The 27,695-nt window shown below is 46.8% G+C and overlaps 1 protein-coding gene across 1 annotated transcript; it reads right to left on the bottom strand.

Moving 5' to 3' along the window:
- Positions 1-917: 917 nt before the first annotated feature.
- Positions 918-27,472, bottom strand: LOC133116534 (ephrin-B2a-like). The gene is made up of 5 exons (XM_061226184.1): positions 26,663-27,472; positions 18,578-18,861; positions 8,356-8,448; positions 6,888-7,004; positions 918-4,585 (listed from the first exon to the last, which is right to left on the bottom strand). Exons 1-5 carry the CDS (start codon positions 26,773-26,775, stop codon positions 4,182-4,184), a joined length of 1,011 nt encoding a protein of 336 aa, XP_061082168.1. The 5' UTR covers positions 26,776-27,472; the 3' UTR covers positions 918-4,181.
- Positions 27,473-27,695: the final 223 nt, after the last annotated feature.

Raw genomic sequence — 27,695 nt, 5'->3', positions numbered from 1 at the left:
CTTCCTACTATCTCAGCTCAAAAGAGCCCCCAGCATTCCTCAATGAAAGACAGCGCAGGCCTGAAGCAAATGGAGAGGCGTAAATGTATGTGTGTGAACGCGGGGAAGTGGTCAGGGGAACGCCCGGGCGGAACAGAGGGAGGGAGAGAGCACTGCCTGGAGCTCCGCTGCTCCTCACCGACGGGAGATCTGTCTCACAGTGGGGCGGCCTTCTTTGATGCCCTCTGTGGCTACCAATCGTTACAGAAGTTGGTAGATAGTTATTCCTTCCTTTATTTAGAGAGCAGAAGTAGCCAAATGCATGACCCTGAGTTTGTGACATGTGTGAGAAGGAGAAAGAGAGCGGAGGGGCACTTTTTCGTGCGGTGTGGTCCTGCTTTGACCCAACTCTGGCCATCTCTTCAAAGCTCCTGGACAACCTGTGGCGAAACACAACCCCTCAGCCAATCACAGCAGGGCTGTTCTCTTCTACATTCCAATCGCATTTTTCCCAACCATCCCTGAGTGAGCTGGCCAACTGAAAGTGTCTCCAGTGAAATTACAAAATTGTATATTTTGCACAAGCACAGCGAGGTAAGCAATGGTGTTTCATTGTACTGTACACAACTGTGTACTTGCTGCTAATTAGGTGTGATAGCAGAGCACTAATGTAGCTATAGTGCAAATTATGTTATGATTCATGTAAACCTGCAAGAGTAGGCTTACAGGAAATGTCTAGCAAAGTGTTCCTGGCTGTTTCCCATGGAAATAAATCTAAATGTGCATGGTCCTATCTTGTATCTTAAAGATCATTTTTGTTCTGTTTCATTTATACTTGGTTTTCTTGAGGTTATTGTGTGTGTGTGTGTGTGTGTGTGTGTGTGTGTGTGTGAGAGAGAGAGAGAGAGAGAGAGAGAGAGACAGAGAGACAGAGACCATTTCCATAGGAAAAACATTTTATTGAAAAACCATTTCCGCTTGTAACAGACAGGTGGAATGTGTGTCATTATTCACAGCCTTGGAGGGCAGGACTAAAACCACCTAGAACCCATAACAGACTAAAGAAACCAGGGAGGCTTGTACAACTCAATCATAATACTGTTACTTACAAACTGGACAAAAATTAAAACAAATAAAAAAAACCTAATTAAATAAATATTTATGGTACACACCTATGGCACAAATATGCAGCAGTCGGTTTGGCAAGTTTTTTTCTTTTTTAAACCAAATTTCCATGAAACAGTGCAAAAGGGGGGATGGAGGGGTACAGGCTTTCTGATGAGTTCTAGCTAAAATACATTGCAAAAAATTCAAATTTTATACAAAACATCTTACTTAAGAGTTTATAAAAAAAATTATCAGGTTTCGTTTTCCATATTTACACAAGCTGGTAACCAAAAAAGTACATCGTTTTCATGTTGTGTCTCTTGTTTTTCTCTCTTTTTCCACATTGATTTTTTTTAAAAGGTGAATAAGGCTATCGTAACAACCCAGGTTCAATATACAATACAAACGTTAACGTATTTACAATATTTTAACTACAGATGTACGGTGCAAATTTCAGAGTCAAGTGACCAGGGTTGACCATAAGAGCAAGGCATTTTACAAACAGCCTGAAGACGCAATGCCCAGCTAACTATCAACGTCATCGTAACGTTGCAGCCAGTTCCATCAAGCTGATGAAACAACACAGCAACATTACTTAAATGTATTGTGCTTGCTGGGTAAGGTCTTCAGATTTAAAGAAACTAATAAGATTGTCATATTCTGTCCCAGGTGGACAGGAAGCCAACAGCAGTTTTTTGTTTTTCTGTTTTCTTTTTTTTTTCCTTTTGTAATCAACCAGATGCATTTGTTTTTTTTTCACAGTTTACCTCTTAACTACAGCACACAGTCAAACAAGATACTGAAGGGACCGATTTAGGAAAATAATACAAATTGAAAGAAAACAATGAACTAACAGTAGGTTCACATAATGAGTTTTTCCATCATTACCATAAGAACACTTTTTATATCTTTTCGTAATTGCTAAAAACCAAAACACGAATAAAAATTGCATATTTGCAGGTTCTGCAGCCCCAACAGAGGTGCAATTTCAGGTCACAAAAGGCTTTTTTATGTGGTAAGAGTCATGTTCTGAATGGAGGAATGGAAAAGAATACATGCGTCTGTGAACAGTGGTGAAGCGAGGGTGAAATGTCCGCACTCATCCATTTGTTTCTTCTTCGTTGGTTTTTTACGACACGTCATGAAGGTGTGAGGAATAGAAATGAAATTTGCATGACGGATACAAAAATAGTTGTGTTTTGTTTGACAAAGTGGTACGCGCACACACACACACACACACACACACAAACACAGACACGCACACACACAAGCATACAAAACAACGAAGGAAAGCCCCATAGGGAATTGTGGGAATTTGTTCCCGGGAATCCTCTGGGGAAAGCTACAATGCAGCAGAGGAGGATATGCAGTGGAATCAGCGGGCTCTGCCAGGCTGATGCTTTGCCTCCCTTTTGACCCGCTGTAGAGCTCAGAGAGAGACTTTTACACTGATTTTACCTGTCCTGGATCACGGATATTTTTCTGACCCTCTCCCCCCTTCTCCAGCCCAGGGTTTTAAAAAGGCAACTTAGACATAAAGGGGGGAGCCATTAAAATGCGAATGAAAACTAATGTCAATCATAAAAAACCTAGCTTGCATAATGTGCATTTACCATAAATTATTATTTACTTTCACACTCAACCATCCTCAAAAAAAACTAAAAACATTGTCACATGTGCTATGTGTCTCGATCATAAATAGTCATCTTTTTTATTTTTTATTTTATCTTTTTATTCCTTGTCTGCTCAAATCTCTCCTTTAAAAGGTACATCAATCTGCTAAGAATGGTGAAAATAAGACGGTGATGAAGATAAATGAGTGGGTTTGTGGCTGGTATTCCTGTGCTTGTGCGGAGCCTCTCTTGCTCTGCTCACAGACACATGGCCAATACTCAGCAGGAGTAGGGCTCCATTTCACATGGACTGCAGTAAGGCAAGGTTTTAATTCTTATTGCCTGTCCCAACCCAACAACTCCAACAGATGCCAATCCCCTTCCATTGTAATTCAGTCCTCCGACACATAGGGGGCAAACAATGAGGTCATCTATACGATAATCCCCGGCCAAGCTCAACACTCTGTGTGAGCTCTGATTGGTTGCTTTACAGCAGAGCCACCACTACTGGGCGTCCAATAAAGCGCGAATCCCTCGCCATCTTCTTGTCCCAACCCTTGCCACCAGAGAGCCTCCTGTACAGAATTAGGGACGGACAGGCCTGCTCCTCGTCCAATCAGCTAACGCCTCTCCGGCCTCTCCTCCCGCCCCTCTGCGTCTCGGCTGTGTTCACCGCGTGCGAGTCGTCTGTCTGGCTACGCGACGCGCGACCAGCATGCGCGTACGAGCGGAACGGATCCGTGTCAAAGTCAAGGTTTAAAAAGAATCTGTATGTGGTACTTGAAATGGGAGGTACATTATGAAACCCTCTCATTAAACAAAACAAAAAAAAAACACTTTAAACCTTCAAGTAACAACGGAAAGGAAAACAAATGACACAAGAAGTTAATGGTGGACAGTGAGGGTGAGGAAAAAAAAGAAGGTCCTGAAGTAATCAACAAAGGTGTGTGTGGGCAAGAGTGCTCCGAGCGTCCGAGGGGAGAGTATGGCATCAACGTCCAGACATAACTCTCCGCTTTCTCCTCTCCGTCTTAAATTCATAAAATGTCTCCAGAAAAATAACTCGGGCGAAAGAAACACGAAAAACGGGGTTAGCGGTCCGCCAATCCTCTCATTTCGTTTCTTCCCCTTTCTTTCTTTCTTCCTTTCTCTCTCTCTGCCATCCTGTTACAGGCATAGAGGTGTAGTAGAGTCACGTTCCTTTTTTTTGGGGGGGGGTGGGGGGATCGAACAGCCTCTGTTCCTCTGCCCTCCCCACCCGCACCCCGCTGTATCCCGGCCCAACGCAGGCCGCTGCGGTGCGGAGAGGCACCCCAACACCGACCCAGCGGCAGTCCAGGAGCGCTCCAGACCACCCAATTTACAGTCATAACATCAACCATTATAATAATATTAATAATAACCATAGCAATAGTAACAATAATAGTAATGACACGAGGTGGTCGCTGGCCGGTCGCCCTGGCTGCCTGTGAGCTCAGCCCTTCAGACCTTGTAGTAGATGTTGGCGGGGCTTTGGGGGGGCATCTCCTGCACGATGTAGACGGGGTGTCCGTAGTCCCCGCTCACCTTCTCGTAGTGCGGGCAGAAGACGCTGTCTGCAGTCCTGAGCGGGATGATGATGTCGCTGGGCTCCGAGCCGTTGTTGTTGCCCCCGGCGCTGCCGCGCTTGGGCGTGGCCAGCGTGCTGAGGGACAGCGTGGTGGAGTGCTGGGGCGAGTGCTTGCGGTGCCGTCTCCGGTACTTCAGCAGCAGCAGCACCAGCATGATGATGATGACGATGAAGATGACGCAGCCCGACGCGATGCCCGCGAACAGCGCCACCTCCGAGCCGATGATGCTGGACGGCTTCCCGCCCTTTCCGTTGGGCTCGCCCCGCTGGGAGGCGTCTGCGGGAGAGAGAGAGAGAGAGAGAGAGAGTGAGTATGACTACTGCAGAGAGAGAGAGAGAGTATGACTACTGCAGAGAGAGAGAGAGAGTATGACTACTGCAGAGAGAGAGAGAGGGAGAGAGAGAGTATGACTACTGCAGAGAGAGAGAGAGAGAGAGAGAGAGAGAGAGTGAGTATGACTACTGCAGAGAGAGAGGGAGAATATGACTACTGCAGAGAGAGAGAGAGGGAGAGAGAGAGAGAGAGAGAGTGAGTGAGTGAGTATGACTACTGTAGAGAGAGAGAGAGAGTATGACTACTGCAGAGAGAGGGGAGAATATGACTACTGCAGAGAGAGAGAGAGGGAGAGAGAGAGTATGACTACTGCAGAGAGAGAGAGAGAGGGAGAGTATGACTACTGCAGAGAGAGAGTATGACTACTGCAGAGAGAGAGTATGACTACTGCAGAGAGAGAGAGAGAGTATGACTACTGCAGAGAGAGAGGGAGAGAGAGAGAGAGAGAGAGAGAGAGAGTGAGTATGGCTACTGCAGAGAGAGAGAGGGAGGGAGAGAGTGAGTATGACTACTGCAGAGAGAGAGAGTATGACTACTGCAGAGAGAGAGAGAGAGTGAGTATGACTACTGCAGAGAGAGAGAGAGAGAGAGAGAAGAGAGAGAGAGAGAGAGAGAGAGAGAGAGAGAGAGTGAGTATGGCTACTGCAGAGAGAGAGAGAGAGGGAGAGAGTGAGTATGACTACTGCAGAGAGAGAGAGTATGACTACTGCAGAGAGAGGGATAGAGAGAGAGAGAGAGTATATGAGTACCACAGAGAGAGAGGGGAGAGACAGAGAGAGCGAGAGCGAGAGGGAAAGAGAGAGAGGGAGAGAGACAGAGAGAGAGAGGGAGAGGTAGACAGAGAGAGAGGGAGAGCAAGAGAGAGATACCTGTATTTTGTATCATTTGCTTATTTTTATATTACGATTAGTTTTATGTATGTATTGTAAACATTATGGCATAGTTAAGATATTTAAAATGTCATAATGTATTCCTTCTTTGTATTCTTGGCAGTATTCCTTCAGTTTTCCTGCCAAAATTGAACTGTGACAGAGAGAGGGAGCAAGAGAGAGAGAGAGCAAGAGAGAGGAAGAGGACAATTCTACAGAGGAGACAATAATTGAGTGAGTGATGGTGCATCTCTGCAGAGAAAGGGAGAGGCGAACAGACAGCGAGTGAAACCAATCACTCCTGACATGAAAGACAGAGGAGAAGATCGTCAACAGGCGATGACCGCAAAGAAATACACTGTACCCCGCCACAGTCTGCTACCCATCCCAATCCCTACACAAATGAGCTGAACAGGAACCCCACCCACTCTACTTTAACCTCCAACCTGCCAGTCACCCTCCTTCACTGCCGTTTATCCACCCCTATGCCGCAGGTGACAGAAAGGTCACCGTTGCCATGGTGAGCACCGAGGCAGAGCACGAGGAAGTTTACAGCAATGTCTCACCGTTTCTCCCCCAGGGCGAGTGTGGGATTCGTTTTTTTTTGCCTACTCAAATTCGGCAGCCAAACCTGCTCAGCTTGTATTGAAGGTTGGACATCTACGAAAATACATTTCAAAAGGAGCAGCGAGAACGCTGGGCCTGAACGCCCGGAGCCAGGAAAGGGGATTGTTCACACAGGTGTTTATTTAGTAAAGACAACCCTGCGATCTTCCTTCATAAACCGCCCCCAACACAACAGCGCAATCTGAGCAGCGTTCGGCTCATGGGTGCCCAAGCCTGGTCCTGGAGAGGACAGAAGCAGGACCAGGGTGCAGGCCCTTGCTCGATGGACTCAGGCTCTCTGTTTAAATGTTAAATGGAGGGCGTGCGGTCGGTTACCGTGACGCGGTAGTGTGAGATCTGAGGGATGACACGCCGGATTAATGATGCGCTGGCTGAGCAGGTCAGGGCTTTCCTACTTTTTAGCTCATTTCGGAAATTGAGATTTTATTTCCAAATGTAACGGCAATTTAATAAAGATAAGAGCCCGGTGCAATAAGCCAAGAGCACACGAAAGTGATTGGACCGCTTTCTGGAGGAATTCAGCTTTGCAAAAAGAAAGGATGAGACTAAAGAGGCAAGTGAGAGACTCGTCTGTCTCCCACACACACACACACTCACACACACACACACACACACACACATCTCAACCCCTTCCACAGTAATCGTTCTCTCCCTCTGAAATATTGCATCACCTATCTACTAAAGCATGCATTCTTAGATAATTAAAAAGTACCGCCCTCCCCCCCACGAAATGATAGGATAGGACGTACCGCCATGTTTATCGCCCACATCATTCTCTTTACTGATGGGGTCCTTCCCCCCTCCCACCGGGTGCTTGGGGGGGTACCGGGTGGGGTAATCTTTGGCCGAAACTGGATCAGAAGGACCTGGAAGAGACAAACACACAAATGTAGGTCCAGTCATGACTCTCCTTCTTTAACCTAACGATGACACCATCATCATGTTCATCGTCTCCCTCAACAGCCTGTCTCTGGGAAATGCCTCAGCAGCAATGATATTTTTTACTAATAATAAATACTAACTATTAATTATCAGAAAAACCAATTACAGTCTTTGCCAGCGCCACAGAATGCCACAGTGCAGAACTGCAGGATTCAACACGGAAACCTTAATACTCCATTTTATTAGTATCACACAGAGCCACTACCCAATAATGCAACCCTAATAATAATAATAATAAAAAATTTTAGGTAACTGTTCATTTGTCTGGTGAATTGATTTTCTGATTCGTATACCCATTTATTTTATTATTATGATAGTTCTTGTTGTTTCTCATACCAAAATCATATTCATTGGTTATACTGTTCATCGGTTATAATGTTAATCGGTTGTACTGTTCATCGGTTATAAAGTTCATCGGTTGTACTGTTCATCGGTTATAAAGTTCATCGGTTGTACTGTTCATCGGTTATAATGTTCATCGGTTGTACTGTTCATCGGTTATAATGTTCATCGGGTAAAATGTTCATCGGTTATACTGTTCATTGTTTGTTCTGTTCATCGGTTATACTGTTCATTGGTTGTACTGTTCATCGGTTATAATGTTCATTGGTTCGTAACGGCACAGTGGGCTCAGAGTGTGACTGCAGCAGCAGTAAAGCTTGCTCAGTAAGGGCGTGGCTGTGATCGGCGTCCGCGGGTTAGCGGGAGAAGGGCGAGCCGAGCAGCCGGGCGGGGAGCCTGGGGCCGGCGTGTCTCTCCGAGGCAGAGGGGATTGGGCCGGGGACAGCTGTCCCAGCTCCGGGAGAGCTGTCCGCATGACATTCCGATTTGGGAGCGTCGGGATGACGGGGGCTGGAACCGAGCGCGCTCAGCGTCAGTCACGCGGAGCGGGAACCCGCTACGCCCGCCCGTTTCCACACGGCCCCCTTTCCACACGCCAACCGCCCTACTGCCAGAGCACTGCACTCACTCACCGAGGCCTACTGCCATCTCCCATAGCAGTTTCTTTACATTTTATCCTCTGTCTCTTTCTTTCTTATAACGCATTTAACTGCTTTGCTATGCCCTGGCACTGGAGTACAACTGAACTGTGGGGGCGAGGAACACAGGAAAACCGTGGTGGAGAAAGAGGAGGTAGAGGGGTAAGGAAGTACAGAAGGAAAGGAAGAAGCTCGAGAGGGTAGGGAGAGGTAGAGAGAGAGAGGGTAAGGGGAGGTAGGGAGGGGTTCGCACACACTGAGATGTCCAGAAGAAAGACCTTGGCGCTGTACTTACTCTGACCCACTTTCATGACGATCTTCATGGATTTGGTCTTGCACACGCCTCCCTCTTGGTTGTCCAGCCCCTCCATGGTGCCGTTTGACGTCGCTGAGAGCAAGAAGGAGAGAGAGAGAGAGAGAGAGAGAGAGAGAGAGCGAGAAGGAGAGAGAGAGAGTCATGAGTGCACTGGAGAGCAGTCAGAATTAAACAGGAGCGCGGGGGGGATGGGGGGGGGGGCAACAGGCCTGCGTTTCTAATTAGTGTTACTAATAAAAGAGCGGCGTGTTCGCGGGAGACATGGCTGCACTGGAAGTGACCGCTGTTTTCCCCCCTCCTTCTTCTTCTTTCTTTATTTACACATTGAGCGATTCAGAGGCTGTTTCTGTTTGCCGGTCATCCACCCTGGTGTGGAGGAATCCCTCAGGCCGATCTACAGCCTGAAAGCGGCTTTTCGGTCTAATTAAAGAGCTTCTGCATGTATAATTCAGCGACACCGACCAGGGGGGTTAACACCAACACCACCACCAGGCTCACAACCCCAACAACACACCCCCGTGGATCATGCGTATAACTATAACACAGGGAAACACACTTCTGAACACAGTCCAAAAGCACGCATTACAGTACAGAGGCTACATATCGACTGAGCGACTGATTTGCTGAATGAGTGATCGACTGATTGCTGAGAACCCACCTCACCTCTACCACAGTGTGAATGAGAGAGTGAGAAAGAGAGAGAGGGAGAGAGAGAGAACACATATGAGAGAAATATGAGAGTAAGGGAGTTGCAGAATGGAACATATCCTGTCATTAATACCCGCTGAAAGACATGTACTCCACCCAGTTCAAAATCACAATCCCAGTTGCCACCACCCCGAGGCCCAACAGACAGATAACAAATATAAGAACAAATTAAATATAACCAAAAAAGGTACCTTCTGTCTCCCTCCCTCTCTCTCTTTCTCTCTCTCTCTCACACACATATACATTCAATCTCAAGTGTGCTCAGTCTTGCTGTGACGCAGGAAAACCAGGAATAACGCGCAGTACAGTACTAGCGCTAAGTGAGTCAGCCGGGAGTGATTCACACGGAGTGTTCCGGTTCATTCGGTAGGAGACAGGCGTCCGTGGCAGGTGACCAGGTGAGAGGCCGAACACATTGTGCGTAGCGTTACAGAAAAAGAACTAATTACACCGTGCAGTGAATTAGGCGGCCAAGTCTGTTAATTTCACTGAAGCACAGTTACCTCTGTAAGTGCCATAATTATTTCACTGACAGTAATGAGCTTTTCTGAAGATTAAAAAAAAGAAAGCAAGAGTGCAGGAACTAAGGTACTTCTACTCAAAGGCAGAAAAAAAAAAACTTGGCAAGAACATGGGGAAATTCTCCAGCAGGTTATCAGCTATTAAATTCTACAACACACAGGAGAAGAATAGGACTTTATTATAGGACCGTTCCCAGGCATACTTTGCAATTTCAGGTCTACGCCATCCCAAAACATAAACCGACTTCAATCTGGCCTCCCTGTGCCATGAGGGTCAGGAAATTAAAGCCTTGTGAATATCTCACCTAACCTCACCCAACTCCAGGCTGAAGAAGCTTACAGGGCAGTAAAGACACTTTAAAGCAGAACGAAGGCGAAGCCTGCCACAGAATCGGGGGCACTCCTCCCCTGCGGACGCGTGTATGAGAGGGGAGGTGACACTAACAGCTGCTGTGGTGGCGTAAGGAGGAGAAGGATTTAAAAAAGGAGGAACACGTAAAGAATATAGGCGCAGAGAAGGTTTCCCCCCCGCGCGTTCTGCGAGCGCAGCGCGCGGCTAAGGCAAGGTCATAAGCGACGTTAGCGTCGCCGGACCGCGAAGGCGATGCGGGATGACGCAATACCGCCGGCAGGCTCCGCGTCGCTGCAGCCGATAATCAGTTCGCGAGCCATCAGGTCAGTAACACGTCTAATGAGATGCAAGGGCTTAGCTGCTGGCCCGTTGCCAGGGAGCGCTGGCCTTTCTCCCTCCGCGCTACGCTGAGAGACGGGGGACTCGCGGCCTGCCCCCCCTCCCACAATCAAAAGTCCTTTTATCAACCGGAAGAGAATTAAAAAGCAGGTGTTTCTGAGCTATCTCTGTAATCGCCATTCAAAAAAATCATGCGCTGTTCTGGCTGCCTCCCCCCTCCGTCCCCTCTACCTTTGACAGGTCATTCTATGAAGTACAAATGAATGTTAATCGGTGACACAGTGCATACAAAATTAAGAGCCTTCCTACAAGCATTGTAGCCTGTTATGCGCGCTGTTCCGTCTCTCACTCTCTCTCTCTCTCTCTCTCTCTCTCTCTCTGTCTGGGCCGAGCTGTAGCTTTTCAGCACATGGTAACACAACCATGTGAAAAGCTTCTTAAAGGCTTGAGATTTATGTGCATGTGTGTGTGCGTTCATTAATCCTTCGAAAAATCTGTTGCAAATTACCAGTTTCCAAACATGCATGACGTGCACACAAAGGCAAGCACACACAGACAGCATTAATGCGCTGGTATGTGACTAGACCTCTCTGTCTGTAGAGCAGGGGAATGCAGAGATCGACGCTACGCCAAGTCCCCACACACACCCTCTCTGTTAGTCCCCATAAACACACTCTACGCTAATTCAACACACACTCCCCTCCCTGTCGGCACCCGTGAACACACACTACACCAGTTCTGCACACACATCCTTTCTGTCAGTATCCATAAACACGCTCCACACAAAGTCTTCACGCTCACCCTCTCTGTCAGTAGCTATAAGCCACTCAAGAATAATTCAACGCACACTCCCTTCCCTGTCAGTACCCATGAACACACTATAAACTAATTCAACGCACACACACACCCACTGTCAGTGCTCATAAACGCACTCTGCACTACGTCTCCACAGACAGTCACCTGAAACCAATATAGATTACCTCAGTTAAGAAAATAAAACCATGTCCCTTGGTTATTTAACCCCTTCCATTCCGTATGAAATTGTTATTGAGGCTTGTAAGTGTGGTTTTCATTTTCTGTAGTTTGGGGCATGTTTGGCAGGAAACCTCAGTGTCTATTTAATCTGTAAGTGCATGCAGAGAGAGGAATGTGCTCGTTGCATCTTTGCACCAAATCGTGAGAGAGAAAGATTGAGAGTGAAAGAGAGATGGGAGGGGCAGGGCAGGGGGTACGCACATAAAAAGAGAGCTACTCCAGCAGACCCATGCGGAAACGGTGAAGGAACGAGGGCATTAATGTTCTGTGTCATTTTTTCCTGCGACCACAATGATTCATGCACTGTGGAGTTCATTCTCTCATCCTCTCTCTCTCAGCCCCTCACCCTCCCCGGACACCGGCCCGGCCCAGCACAGCCCAGCCCAGCCCAGACCAGACCAGCCCAGTCCAGACCAGACCAGACCAGACCGGACCGGACCGGACCGGACCGGACCAGACCAGTCCAGCCCAGCCCAGCCCAGCCCAGCCCAGCCCAGCCCAGCCCAGCCCGGACCAGACCTGCGTTGGAATCAGGCCTCACCCCCGCCTCCTCCCGACCATAAGAGGCGTGTGCAGGCCACACGCTCCCTGGCACGGGTGCGACAGAGATTCATCACGAAACAGCCACGCTCTGAAGGAGACAAACTAGCCTGGTGCAGGGCCGTGACACCCGGAGACCGGACCCAGATACACAGCTCTCTCAGGCTGGGGTCGGGCAGAGTAACCTTCAGCTGTGGATACACAGCTCTCTCAGGCTGGGGTCGGGCAGAGTAACCTTCAGCTGTGGATACACAGCTCTCTCAGGCTGGGGTCGAGCAGAGTAACCTTCAGCTGTGGATACACAGCTCTCTCAGGCTGGGATAGAGCAGAGTAACCTTCAGCTGTGGATACACAGCTCTCTCAGGCTGGGATAGAGCAGAGTAACCTTCAGCTGTGGATACACAGCTCTCTCAGGCTGGGGTCGAGCAGAGGAACCTTCAGCTGTGGATACACAGCTCTCTCAGGCTGGGGTCCAGCAGAGTAACCTTCAGCTGTGGATACACAGCTCTCTCAGGCTGGGGTGGAGCAGAGTAACCTTCAGCTGTGGATACACAGCTCTCTCAGGCTGGGATAGAGCAGAGTAACCTCTGGCCTGCTGCTTCTCTCAGTCTCCATACATGTGCGAGAGGACAGAGGACTTTAGAGGAACTCTAGCGATTAGGGGAAATAGTGCTAAGAGTTATCAGGCTACAGGTCCTATATTGGACAAGCTTATCTCTCTCATGCAAACACCGCCCCACCGCCCACATCCACACAAAATTCCTAGTTTGCCCACCTCACAAACACACCACTCCTCAACATCACTCAAAACATTACTCATCTGCAAACTGTGCCAACACCAACAGTAAAAGACCCCACACCAAAGCAAACTTTGGCTGTCCACTAAGGCTGAAAATATGTATGTGTTTCAGCCCAGATAGTAAAGCAACTCTCTCAGTTGTTTACTTAATACGGCTGTCAGTTTGTTAATTCAAACCAACCACTCTGCCTTTGTGTGGAAGAGTCTAATTAAAACACAACAGCAATCCAATAAGGAACTATCACAATAGCTGCTTGGTGAATAGGCGCATCTGCGGAGAGACAGACAGAGACAGTAAGCCCACTGTGCATGTGTGCATACAATACTTTACATAATTAAATGTCCATAAAAGATCACACATTATTTCAGTGAATACCTGCCACTTTTTTGAGAGCTGTCACACGGACAAGAGCGAATTCTATACTGTTTCTTTAGTTTCATTTCACCTCAGCTTTGAAAAATCCGCCCTACGCCATGTCAATGGCGAAAAAAGAAAACGTGAAACGATGTAAAAGAGATAGCGAAACGGAGCGTGTGTAACAGAAAGAGTGTGTGTCAAAGGAAGTGTGCGTAACAGAGTGTGTGTGTCGAAGAAAGGCAGAGACGAGAGAGCCGTGTATGAGAGGCGAAAGGTGGAGATTAGGCTCTTTTATCACACACATCCCGAGAGGCATCCTCCCGAGGAAACACCGGGAACAAAATGGCACCCGGGAAAATGCACAGCTCGTGTCAGGAGCAGCTACTGGAGTGGAGCTTCCACCTGCCCGTCACATCTACATGTATTTAAGCCATAAAAAGGTTGGCTCGCACTAAAGCAACTACTGGACATATTCTCCTGTTTCCCTGTTTATTTTCTGAGGGTCTGGGCAACATCACTACAGTCTGACAAGAGTCTGACAAGCTCCATGTTCCTGTTCCTCGAGTCAGAGGGAAGGGCCCCTAGTGAATGTTTCGCTGAGCAGGTCAGGCACAGACAGCTGCTCTCCGCCTCTGCACTGCTGTTCTCTCCCCACATAAAGCTCCATCTTGTGTCTTTAGTTTACAGTGTTAAGGCCTTAACAGACAGACAGCTTATCTGCATTAAAGAACAAAGACAAGGACAGAGATGTGAACAAGAGAGAAAGAAAAACAAGGGATAGTCATTCAGTTTGTGTGTGTGTGAGAGCATGTGTGTGAGTGTGTGAGTGTGTGTGTGTGTGTGTGTGTGTGAGAGCATGTGTGTGAGTGTGTGAGTGTGTGAGTGTGTGAGTGTGTGTGTGTGTGTGTGTGTGTGTGAGAGCATGTGTGTGAGTGTGTGAGTGTGTGTGTGTGTGTGTGTGTGTGTGTGTGTGTGTGTGTGAGAGAGAGTGTGTAACAGACAGATGCAGTGGGAGTAATGATATTAATGATGCGCTAGCTGACCCCTGATTGGCTGCGGAGCGTTAAAGCATGGCTGTGCTGTTGGGGTCACTGCCCGGTTAGCGTCACTCATGGACGGATACCCTAATGTACTCTGACAGCGGGGGGGCATCAGCTGCTCGCGCGCACCTCACCCCCACCCTGTCTGAGGGAGCGTTTAGCAGGGATCACCCTAAAACCACACAGCAGCAGCAGGCATCCAGCAAACAGAGGGCCACGGTGAGCTGTCCACTCCTCTGAGATTCAGGAAAGCGGCAAACTAAATCCAAACGCAATTTACCCCCACAGTGCACTACGCCAGCTGCTCGCTCACTCCGGTTATCTCTCCCTCTTTCTCTCGCTCTCTCCCTCGCTCTCTCTCTCCCTTCCCTCTCTCGTGGTGGCTATGCTAGCAGTCACACCAGAGACCGTTTAGATCAAACAGCTCTCTCTTTGCGTTTCCCAGCCGGGAGCCGCGTCACTTCAAGCGTTTTCCTCAACCTCGCCTCGGAGACGGAGAGCTGCATTGTGGGTTGCGGTGTTGGGAGCACATTAAAACGTCTCTCTCTTTGCCAGGATGCACAACCTGACGCCGGGATGAAAAAACACAGCTCAGGAACGCACGATGCAAGAGCGGGCGTGAACGAGAGAGCAAGATAAACAACCGCACCGCAGCGTCCCAGACAAACACTTCAATCGACAAGTGACAACAAACAAGGTTCTGCAAATACTTCATTTTAAATACCTGTAGACGCCAGCAGAGTTTCTGCAGATTATTGTCAATTTTAAAGGAAGTATATTCTTCCAACAATACTGAGAACATCCTTTCATTTGATTCCACATTTCGTTTTGAGACGTTCGGATGAAAGTTCTCAGAGATCTACAGGAGTTTTCTCACATTTTTACCAGCATCTAAATAGTTAAAGTATTTCACATATCTTTCTGGCCTGGATCAGATCACAGACAGAACCAGTTAATCACGAAGCTTACCAGTGTGCAGGGCTATGACACTATGACAAGATCAATAAAGATGGTAGCCTATTTTATGTGCAGCGGGGGGAGGGGGTGACGTTACGATTTTACGTTCAATTACACCCGGTCCCGTCCCGAAAGAAATAGAACAGCCACATTTTCTGCTTGTGACCTTGTTTGTTTTAGCTTACTCTCAAACACATTTTCTTTGAATTTCATAATCTGCACATCCTATTGACACAAGACTTAAAAGCCCACCTCCTGGAATTAAGTAGGCTTTAGCTAACGACTTCTTCTGCGCAGAAAAAAAACCGAACAGTTCAGGCCTCTAACGTAAGAGAAGGGAGTTAAACACGGCTGGTGTCCAGCCTGGAGCGACAGCGTGCGCTACGCTAACACAACCCGGCCTTCTCCTGCTGTGAATTCTTATTAAGGCTCGGGCCTCTGCCTCGTGTTAGCGTAGCGACAGGGCCACGGTGAGCCAAGCGCACCCAGAGGAGAGCGCTCCGGGGAGCGAATTAGCATTCCTTTAAAAAGGGCTGAAAAAGCAGGAATCTGCAGCTGCTGCACAATTGGATTTTCCCTTTTAAAGGCAGAATTTTACTGTCATCTATCGAATTGGGCTGAAGGTCTGACCAAGAACAGAGGAGAAGAAACAGCTTGAGAGAGCGGGGGGGAGAGAAAGACAGAGGGACAGAGAGAGAGAGAGAGAGAGAGAGAGACAGAGAGACAGAGAGACAGAGAAAGAGAGTGAGAAAGAGAGTGAGAAGGAGAGAGAGAGATAGGGTGAGAAAGAGAGTGAGAAGGCGAGAGGGAGTGAGAGAGGGGGCGGTAAAAGGACCCATGTGATAGGGAGTGGTGAGCACAGCAAAGGCAGTCAGGGATGAGGGTAAAAAGCTTTAAAAGCAGGGATGCTGCAGCCAGGAGACTCAGCGTGGACCTGTGGACCCGCGGTGTGTGTGTGTGTGTGTGTGTATGAGTGTGTGTGTGTGTATGAGTGTGTGTGTGTGTGTGTATGAGTGTGTGTGTGTGTGTGTGAGTGTGTGAGTGTGTGTGTGTGTATGAGTGTGTGTGTGTGTGTGTGAGTGTGTGAGTGTGTGTGTGTGTGTGTGTATGAGTGTGTGTGTGTGTATGAGTGTGTGTGTGTGTGAGTGTGTGAGTGTGTGTGTGTGTATGAGTGTGTGTGTGTGTGTGTGTATGAGTGTGTGTGTGTGTATGAGTGTGTGTGTGAGAGAGTGTGTGTGTGAGAGTGTGTGTGTGTGTGTGTATGAGTGTGTGTGTGTGTGTGTGTGTGTGTGAGTGTGTGTGTGTGAGTGTGAGTGTGTGTGTATGAGTGTGTGAGTGTGTGTGTGTGAGTGTGTGTGTGAGAGAGTGTGTGTGTGAGAGAGTGTGTGTGTGTGAGTGTATGTGTGTGTGTGTGTGTGAGTGTGTGTGTGTGTATGAGTGTGTGTGTGTGTGTGTGTGTGAGTGTGTGTGTGAGTGTGTGTGTGTGTGTATGAGTGTGTGTGTGTGAGTGTGTGTGTGAGTGTGAGTGTGTGTATGAGTGTGTGTGTGTGAGTGTGTGTGTGAGTGTGTGTGTGAGTGTGTGTGTGTGGACCTGTGCACAGCGTGTGAAAGCTGCCTCTGCACAGCCAGGCCTGAAGCCCAGAGCCTCCCCGTCATTCATCACGTCTCCTCTGTCCCCTCACCCGCTCGCTCTCTCTCTCTGTCCCCTCACCCGCTCGCTCTCTCTCTCTGTCCCCTCACCCGCTCGCTCTCTCTCTCTGTCCCCTCACCCGCTCGCTCTCTCTCTCTGTCCCCTCACCCGCTCGCTCTCTCTCTCTGTCCCCTCACCCGCTCGCTCTCTCTCACTGTCCCCTCACCCGCTCGCTCTCTCTCTCTGTCCCCTCACCCGCTCACTCTCTCTGTCCCCTCACCCGCTCGCTCGCTCTCTCTCTCTGTCCCCTCACCCGCTCGCTCTCTCACTCCTCTTACAGACGGGAGGTCGTGAGGAAGCCACTCACCTCATCCACAGACACGGCACAGAGAGCGCAAAGCAAATACACGAATAATGAACGGGCGCGTGGAAACGGCCAGTGCGTGTCTGCTCTTGTCTGGGGAGTTTGTTTTGGGCAGGGAAGGGGAAAGGAGAGGCCGGTAGTGTGTCGCAGGGGTGGGGGAGGCGGGGATCAGAAACCCGTCCTTCAGTAACTCTGTTTGTGGAGCTCGGCCGGGGGCCAGGGGCTCTGATCCCCACAGTCAGAGGAGCGAGATCAAAGCCTCTCCCCCACTCAGGTTCTGAGTGAGACCGCACCGTCGCTCCGCAGTGACACGTCTCCTTCCCTCTCTGTTTCTACATCTGCGTGTTGGAGAAAGTACTAACAACTCTCCATAGGTTGGGCTGCAGTTATTTTGTAAAATGGAGAATATTTTAAGGAATAGTGTAGTGTGTGTAGTGTGTGTATGCATGTATCGTTTTAGGTGCTGCACATCAAATTTCGTTGTACTGTTTTTGTGCAATGACAATAAAGCTTTCTGATTCTGATTCTGAATATCTTAAGAGTACAGACGTGTATATTATACAGATGTTTTAGCAGCATACGTATATTAATCTCATACACATTTCTCCCAGTCGACTGTGCAATGAGCAGCAGTCCGTCAGTGATAATCTGTTCCTAATACTGAAATCCTCAAAGATGGTGCAGCCCACTACACCCCCAGCAAAAACGCGCAGATGGTCCAGCCCGTGTCTTCGTTAGAACGGGGAGGGAGTAACCATGTTTCTGTACGCCAGCCTACGGGTGTAGCTGTCACACAAACAAGACCATGTCACTCAAAGACAATGGCCCAGACCCCCCCATGGTGAAGTATATGACAACACAGAATTGTGTACGACTAGCTAATGTGAGAGATAGCTTGCTAGTTTTTGCTGGTCTTGGAAGAAATATTGATGGAATTAATTACTTCATTAAGTTATTCAAATTGGTAAGGTAACTTCTCAAAGAAATACTCGAACCTACTTCATAAATATGCATGTGGCAGCACCATGTAGAAGGGCACGGCTGCCATACACAAACTTTTCAGAAAATTGGCTGATTGTTGCTTTTGCATTTTAATGAGAGTATTCTCTTGACCACCTTGGCAGTACTAATAAATAATTCAAAAAAATAAAGCTAACGTAGTCTGTGATCAAAATACTTTGCCAGATGTTAAGTATTTGCACACAGACCAAGTTTTGAGTTTTTTCTTCTTTTTTAAAAAAAAGGGGTAATTAGTCATCTCTAGGTGTTTGAGAATTTTTTTCTCATGAAAATACATGTGATAATTAATCAGTTTTGTTAAGACTAATTTGCACACTTCTAAACAGAGTTTCATTTGAATGGGAATCAAAATCCAATTGATTTTCCTTCAGACAACTTCCCCCACTAAATTTTTCATGGTCATAAAAACCCAGACGGTTGGCACTCTCAGCTCCACCTCTTCCCCTCCACCCTCCTCCTCCATCCCCACCCCACCCCCCCGCCCCCCCGCTCCACAAAGCCTCAGCGTAACTGAGGGAAGGCCGAGGCAGGTACTCACAGATGATGTAGTAGTCGCGTCCCCTGAAGAACTCCAAGCCCCACAGGTTGGGGCTGAACTCCTGGAACTTGAGGGTGAACTTGACGTCCTGGTCGGGCTTGACGCAGTTGAGCAGGGGCGTGTCCGCTTTGGTGATGGCGCAGTTCTCCAGCTGCGCCTGCTGCACCATATACAGCTTATAGTACTCCACCCCCTCGCCCACCCCCCCATCCACCCGCGGGCACACAATGTCCATCTTGTCCCCGATTTGAGGGTACAACACCAGTCCCTGTCCCTGGGAAAATCTGAGGGTAGAGTGGAGAAGAGAAGAACCAGTTAGAGAGGTCACAGAAAACCAGACCCGGGCCAAAGATGTGTGAAAAATACTTTAGCTCTTTATATGAATTACATTCATATACTGAGCGACTTACATATTTATTCAACAATTTCAACATGCTGATATGTAGAAATAGAAAAATGCACTCCTATAGATCCCTGAGAATTTAACAGCAAAACAATTATCTTTTTATTTCTGCTTTCTGGCATATAGTATCTCAAATAATGATTTCACTCAGGTCTGATTGTATTACTTGAACTTCCTAACTTTTAAATCTGATTAGAATACTGGAAGATTAAGTAAAAGCATACTTAATTAGCTTATTTTTGAACTGAGAATGATATTTATTAATTTACTCTATGGGACTTCTGTTAAAGCACTTTTAGAAACTTGCTTTTATCAAAACGTAACCTGTTGCATATGTTATTTTTTATTTGTTCACTTTTACCTTTTTGCTTCTCTTTGACTTTTCAGCACTATATTCAAATAAGCAGAGTTCACAAATGAAAACTTCCCATTGAGACGTCTAACCACCCAGGACTGGGAATGGTAGTTTGGGAATTGTTTCTCCCATTGTCTTCTATTTTGTTTAATTTGGAAGATGTACAGGACAAAACTCAAAAGAGGTCCACTTAAGACATTTGCTTCATTAAAGCCAAACTTGTACTTACTAACATGGCTAAACGGCTTGTCACAAACTAGCAACTGCAATTACACAATTCAAATGTTTGAAAACAAAGAGGTTATTCTTCCGAGTTATGAAAACAGGAGCGAGCACAGATTACTCTGAGCATAAGTGTTTTTCCCCCAGTCATCTCTGCTCAGATTATACTCTCCTCATATCACCTTATTTTATTTCTCCTCTCAGAGCTTCTGCACTTAATATCCCCTTTCATTCACTGGTGTGGGAGCTGAGTCTGATCAGCTTTGTGCTTAAACATCTTCAGTGCTGCTGCCCTATGCTCTTATGGCACTTGTAGTTGCCCTGGTTATATGCACTCGGTGTTTGCCGTAGTGGTCTCATAAATCGCCTGGGATAAAAGTCTATAGAAAATGTAAACAGACTCTCATCCTCACATAGGGGAGAGAAGAGGAAGGGAGAGAGGAGAGAGACAGAAGCAGAGGGGAGACAGAATGAGAGAGAGGGCTCACTCTGGTCTTCTGCCGCCCCACAATCCTCTGTTGTTTACCCTATATGTTGTTTGCAGCAGACAAGCTCGTATTCACATTCCTGTATAAGGCACTAAAACATGCTAAACTGGCCAAACACGCTACACACGTCAAGCACACCCGCCTCCCCCCTCCCCTCAGGCTGTTTTCACCTCAGTCCCCCAGGAGAGACCATACTCATACAAATATCACTACATAAATGTATAAAACATAAATAACTCTCTGTTTTTTTATGTTTGTTAGCTCACTCGCCCACTCTGCTACAGAAAAGTTCTGGCACAGGGCCCAGTATTTGAACTCTGACCTCCAGGGAAAGACAAGAGGCTGAATCGAGCCTTGGAGGATGATAAAAAAAAACAAAATGATGAACAGAAAATGATTTTTAAAATCCCTGTCTCAGAACAAGTGCGAGGGTGTTCCCTCCCAGCATATCTAAACAACTGCTTTAGAGCAAACAAATAAACAGTAAATCACTAAATATGCCTCTGTTTTCCTCATAATCAAGAGGAAATGCATCTGAGACCCAAGCATTTGTCTCCCTCGGCAAACTAAAAAATGATGCTTCTTCACAAACGCATGCTCGAACACATACATACATGCATGTACACACACAAACACTCACACACACACACACACACACACACACACACACACACACACACACACACACCTCTCACTCTCTCTCTCTCTCTGTCCTCTCTCTCTGCCTCAAGTTCATTTTCCTCCAGACTGATCTAAGAAGCTGAATCAATACTAAAAGAGAAAAGCCATTGTCGGATTACATTATTGAAAGCCTCCCACCGCGGGCCAGCCTTCATTTGTATCTCTCGGGTGGTGAGCACAATCAGCCCAGACCGCACAACAAAAGACATCCATTTTCGGCACAATTAAAATAAAATGGTGGGTAGCCAAGGTTACCAGCAGACCTCCCAGACACACACCACCATTACTGCCACTCTCCAGTACTTCAGCAGGAACATGACATCTACGCCCAAACTCCATATCCCATCAGCCAACAGGGTGACGGTGGGGGGTGGGGGGGTGTGAATAAAGGCCAGGTTCTGGGGAAACGACTGTAGCACCTCCTCCTCCCACCCTTGGCCCCGCCCCTTCACATTCGGCCCTTATGCTGTCCGTCACTCTCTCACCGGTCAGAGTCGTAAATATTCCCCGGGTCAGGGAAGAGGAAAAAAAGGTGTGAACTACACGACGCTGACGGACAGTTATCACCCTAACGACGAACGCTGAACCCAACCGGCCATCAGGCCTCAACACCGCACAGGACAGGGGCCGGGACACACAGGGACCTGTGCACCGTCTCGCCCGGCCAGAGGGCGGACATTTTGTGTTGCCCTGAATCATGCACTGCTATTGATTGACTGCATGTCCTCCTAGTGGGGCCAAAACTACATTTCCCATAAAATAATAGTCAATTTCATTTGAATAATAATCAATATAATGTTGACGATAGTCTTATACATCTTCTTATATCTCTTCCAATTCTTTAAAAACAGAAGTATACTGCAAGTGTCCGTCATGTGGCTTTCTCTGTTAGATTTTGCATGTAAATTGGTTGTTCTAGCAACACCATGCCTCTTTGTGTCAAGAAAGAATATTTCAATTTAAAACACATTTTTGAATTTGATGATTTTTTGACTGATTTTTTCTTCCGAGTCTTTCTGTGAAGCAGACAGCAGACGGCAGGCAGCAGCGGTAAACAGGAGTTTAATATTTGACAAAAACATGTAGCCCTTCTCCTTGGTCTCTTAACAGGAAAGGCAGGGTTTACGTGAGCAGAATCCTCCGGTTTTAAGTCTTGTCGGGCTGTGCTCGCCAAACTTTTCTAAGAAACCTGACAGAAATCTCTCCTGTCAACACCCAGCGTGAGCAATCAGCTGACCGCGCCCAGACGGTCGCGGTTCAGGCGCTGGGGTATTGCTGCAATGTTTTCCTTCCTCTCATATCTGATAAAAAGCAATCCAGAGTACACAGATGTGCCAGAAGAAAGAGTGAAAAAGGAATTGAAAGTAATCCCCTGGCTGACATCTGTTTTGTCGTTCATTTAAAGGGTGTTTTTTCCCCGGGGGCTACTGGATAGCATCTAGCTAAAGCGCTAGTCTGCGGTGCGGTGACACACCTGGCGGTGTGCTGACCCTTCCCGTGAGCCGAGCAGGGTGAGCTACACCTGGCCCTAGCACTGCTCAGGGTGGAGGGCTTCAGTCAGGGTGCTGCCCTATCATTCGCTAGCGGCTCCTCTCAGTCCTCCTCTCAGTACAGAATCAGAGCAGCTGGGCTGGGGGTCTGCGCAGTCCTGTGGTACAGAATCAGCGCAGCTGGGCTGGGGGTCTGCGCAGTCCTGTGGTACAGAATCAGAGCAGCCGGGCTGGGGGTCTGCGCAGTCCTGTGGTACAGAATCAGAGCAGCCGGGCTGGGGGTCTGCGCAGTCCTGTGGTACAGAATCAGAGCAGCTGGGCTGGGGGTCTGCGCAGGCCGGCAGGGTGAGTTTCCGGGGGAGGCGAGCTCGTCTGCGCTCTGCCGGAGGATGCAGTACTAGCAATGGGACGGCCAAGCCTCCGGTAAACTTCAGCGGCTTTGCCGTACTGTGTTTTTTCACCGCCCACTCGCTTTAACACGCACGAGTACTGCACACCGCCGGACATTACGGGAAGGGCTTCTGTAAATATCTCCACTTCTCCACCGCCTTGCGTTCACACCACTCGGCTCCCTCCTCTCAGTTTGTGTTTATCTCTGCTGAGCGCGCAGCCCCGGCTAAACAAACACGGAGCACAGCGGCGCTCTCCGCCTAATCCCGCAGCTCTCCGCTTCCGCCAGGAGCTCCACAAACGGCACGGTCGGAGAAGGGGGGTCCGCAGAAAAAGGGGAGGGCGAAGAAGAAGAAGAAGAAGAAGAAGAAGAAGAAGAAAAAAACTGTTTGACTTTCAGCCATCCCTCCCTCTGATACGGAGACGTGTTCGTTCAGCAGCGCAGGAGAGAGGGGAATAAAAGCGTAGGAAAGGAGGAGCGGGCGGAGCGGGGGAAATGCGTCTCACCCGACGGCGGACCAGGGGCCGATCTGAGGGCCCTTTATCCCTCCGACACCCAATCCCGTCCCTTAAACCCTCAGCCAGACTGGCTCTCATCCTGTAATCCAGGCCTGTGAGGCCTTCTCTGTCTCCGCATAACAACCAGACGGCCCCTAGGGCCCGACCTCTTTCTCTATCTCCTTCTTTCTTTCTCTCGGTCTCTCGCTCTCTCTCTTATGCAGGCTTGATGCAAAACTTTTATTCATGGGAACGCACACACACACATATACACACACACACACACACACATACACACACACACACACCCCTTTCGGCACTCCCTTTTCTGTACATTGTATACTTTGGAAGGATTTAACTTTTCCCCCCCAAATCCCTCGTTCTTTTCTTTGTTAAATCCAGCCACCCTCCTTGTAAACTTGTTGATTGGCGGTGGGGGTGGGGTATTTAAAAAAAAGTTGCATTATTATTATAATTATGATTATTATTCTGGGTCCAGCCAATCAGCTTACTTTCAGTGTTTTCTCCGGGGGCATAGCAAGCTGCCCTGTCATTCTTTCACAGAGGATCTGCATCTCTATTCCCCATTATGGCTACAAAGGGCCAGCATGCAGCGTAATCTCCTAATGAACCCATTGCAGTGCAGGCCCGTTCCCCCGGAATAAACCATGTAAAGCAGGCCCCACTTTTGTTTCTTGGGGTGAACTACAAAATGGATTACCAGGAGGGGAAACCTTTATGAAGCTCACACACTGCTTCAAGTAAAGCATAAACAACAGCGAGCTTTAAAACTGACAGGCCTGGCCCCTCGGTTTAGCATTTTATTCCATGGTTCACAAAAGCACACAAGGTTTTTTAGTCTTTTTCGGCACAGTGGGGCAAACAATGATTACTAGCGGGGCAGGGTGTGCTATTTTTGTAGGATTTGCCCCTCCAAACAAAAATGAGATAGAGGCCTTACGTCGAACATATTGCCCACATAAACATTAGATTTAATCTACCGGCAAAAAGGCCAGATCTAAAACATGCTAGATTTAAACTCTATATTATACAACCACGGGTCATATGAAAGCAAAAGAAGTGGGTAGAAAAAAGATATTTAATGCAATTAATATCATTTATTTTTTACCCTCAGAGAACACTTTGAGGTGGGGCTGACTATCAGTTATTTTTTTATTAATATACAGTATACACAATGAAGAGAATATTGTATAAAAGAACGAATTTACTATGAAAAAAAACCCTAACTTAATTCAGTCTATAGCCTACAGGTCTGCTTTTTAAATTAATGTTTCACATGAAAATTATATTTTTGTAAACTGCTAAGCACAAATATACCAACTATGTTAATATAACTCACTAAACGAAAAGGAACAGCTGTGATTATTTGCTAAAACTGAGCCTATGCAAAAAGACAGACGGTCATCTTTTACAGACTATAAGTTATTTTAATGATTCAGTTTCTATTTTTTGTGTCTACTTTTATTTTGCGCTGTGAAAGAAGTGACACGTCGGAAAGTAAAATTTGAATAAAATTAATTTTCTCTTTGAATGAAAAAGGAGTCGAAGCGATCAGACGTTTCTCTGAGCCTCCGAATCCGTGGCGCTCCCGTCAGCACGCATTCTGCCGGAATTCCCTCATCCGTAAAACTATCGGCTCCATCTCGCCTGCTTCCCCGCAGCTAACTGCCTGCAGATCAATGATCTAATAACCACTCCGAGCACTATCTCATCACACGTCACATGCCGCCTCTCGCTTACCTCCTCAAATTTAAAACCCGATTTTCTATATTTTTCAGCCGGTTAAAAAACAGTAGCGAATCTGTTTTGTACTTGAGTAAAGACGACAGTTTTTTATTGCAGGTTATAACTTAATTGTAACTGTGATCTGGAAGTCTCACAATGTGTTTATTAACCTAGTCCCAAGATCGCGCTTCATTGAACCAATGGCGTCTTGGATAGCCTACTCGATGCATAATGCAAAACAGCATCCTCTATCCTCTCCCATTGTGTTCTCTAATTTTCGTACGCTATCATGGACACCGTGGGCTTTTCTGTAGCTGGGATTGCATAGAAACTTGAAGCAATATTTTTGTTGATTGTATGATATACAAATGATGTAAATAATAGGCAATATGAGTAGCCTACAGACGGAACTTTCGGTGGAAATCGCCTAACGATTGTAACTGTCTCCACGCAAAGCCACCAAAGACCACCTGTTAGGCATTCGCATTGCCCCCAACTGTCACTTGATATTTATTTATGCATTGATGGATTTTCAAGAAGGGGAGAAGGAGGAGGCTGACACTCGCTTCCCCCAAAGAGTATTCTGAATTCGTAAGACAGACCTGAATCGTTGAACGCGCTCAAGTTAAATGCGACGACATATCGACAAAACAAGAAGGGCAACTCTGAAAAGGCCTAAAATTAAAATCCTCCTGTTAAATACACAGTAAACTACTGCCTAATTCAGCGCAGGGAGTTATGCGGTTACTTTTAATTAACATAAAGCTGAATTATGAATTATAACTGCTGGTATGATAAAATCACCACTAACTTACCAGTTCCATGAATGTGCAATTTTCTCAGCGCGTGCATTTAACCAATTTCAGACTCACCTATGCGTAAAGCCCGTATATTTTGTCCATATTTACCTATATAAGCACAGTTAGCCTACGTTCCTGGCAGTCCCAATATTGCCGACTAATTTTCCATGATAATAGCCAAAACACTCAATGGTGGGAAAATCCTCTTGTTTTTCCACTAGCAATATAATAATACAAGTAAAAGTTTATGTCCTCGTGGTGTTAAAAAATCTAAAACAAAAGGCTACTAACATATTACTCACATCGGAAAATAGAACAATATAAGAAGGCCTAATATAGGTAATATAATTGAGTAAAATTACATATGACATTTAATATGATTACTCGCAGCTGATGCGAAAAGACCGCTTCTGTTGGGCCTCGTGCTTTTAGAAATCAGCGCAACAATTTGTATAATGGTGATAACGTCATCGCAACAAATTTTTTATTAATAACTCAGATATAAAACAACACTCGTTCGTTGAAGTGGAGCTTAAAATAAAGAAAATATTACATTGGCTCGGCCTCTCGTGGAGACTGTCGTGAGGAAACGTAGGCTATGTAATAGGTTATGCATCGCCTACTCCCTAACAGACTGTTGAAAAAAAACAGACTAAACAAAATAAACGAAATAAACAGGGAAATACTTAGTAGGCAAAAACTATCTGCCCGGTTACCATGGAGGTCATGGATTTCCTACTGTCCTTTGATGCCTGCCTGTGGATTTCAAGTGAATACAACGGCATCTCGCGCAATTAGGCGAATATTATAATGAATGATTAACAAATCTTCTGAAAACCCACTTACCCATACCGAATGTATAATATTCAGGAAAATGTTTGTTTCTTTATTCTTTTCTATTTTTTGGCGAAATCTAATGAGTTTAGCGCAAAAAATCGTATATGTATTTTAAATATGCCAGTACATTCCATACAGGCTAAGTGAAAAGTGTGGGCATACTTGCTTCACTTACTTGGTATTTGTCGTGTTCCAATAGATAGACTCTAAAATGAGTGTCCGGGACAGGTTCACCTTGCACGCAATGAACAAAACTCCAAAATAGTATCTCCACATCGAGTCCCCCATTATTGTACACCACGTTTTGTCACAATCTGAGATTACGATAATAACGGGGGAAACTGTTTTAAATCACCAAAGAGAATGACTGTGACAAACTGACACACAACCAAACTCTGTAATCCTGTTCCAGTTGCAGAAAAATAAATCAAATCCCCCACGGAGAGACTTGTTCCGAGCTCAGTCCCACCACGGCAGACAAGCCGTCGCTATTGCCGAGCGCGGATGCTCCAGCGCACCAGGATAGCTCCAGGTCTCCTCGCGCATGCAAGAAGGAAAAAAAAACTAGTGTTTCATTCAGACAAGATAGCGTTAATTCCCCTTAGCGGTCCGATGGGAAGGGGGCACATTCCGTAGAGCGCGGCGACTCACACCGCTGCCGATGTCCTTTCCGGAGCACACATGCACGCAATAATCCGCGGTCTGTCCTGAAATCGCCAAGCAAGGAGGTATCAATCCAACTGCATGGGTTTTCCAAGAGTAGCGGGCAGAAGAGCGATTCTAATTTATTCCCATGACAAACAAAAAATATCTTGCAAATGAGATTGGAAAATTAATACAAATCATATGCTTAAAAATTAAAATTAAATAAACCAAGTTAAAGTTCTCATCGCCGGACCAGTTCCAGGAATATGACTGTTAAGAAAGAATCCTCCGAATCCCGTGGAACTGGTTTACAAGATCGCAGGGCACGTAACTGCTACACTGAGCCCAGGTTGCGTGTAACTGAGAACCACTGTGAGACGGATTATTTGGTAGCGGTGCCTTTTCAGTAACTCCGCCCACATTGATCCTCATTGGCTAGATCCCTGTAAATCAATGTGAACATTTCAGTCAATCACACTAAACAGGTCTGCAACTACTTTTACTGCAAATAAGCAATGGCGGGAAAACAGAATGGATTGTAAATGTATATGAATTATAGGCTA

This window comes from Conger conger, chromosome 17 (genome assembly GCF_963514075.1).
Source record: "Conger conger chromosome 17, fConCon1.1, whole genome shotgun sequence".
Taxonomy (NCBI): Eukaryota; Metazoa; Chordata; class Actinopteri; order Anguilliformes; family Congridae; genus Conger; species Conger conger.
The sequence above is the reverse complement of the archived record's forward strand: the minus strand, read 5'-3'. Positions and strand labels throughout refer to the sequence as shown.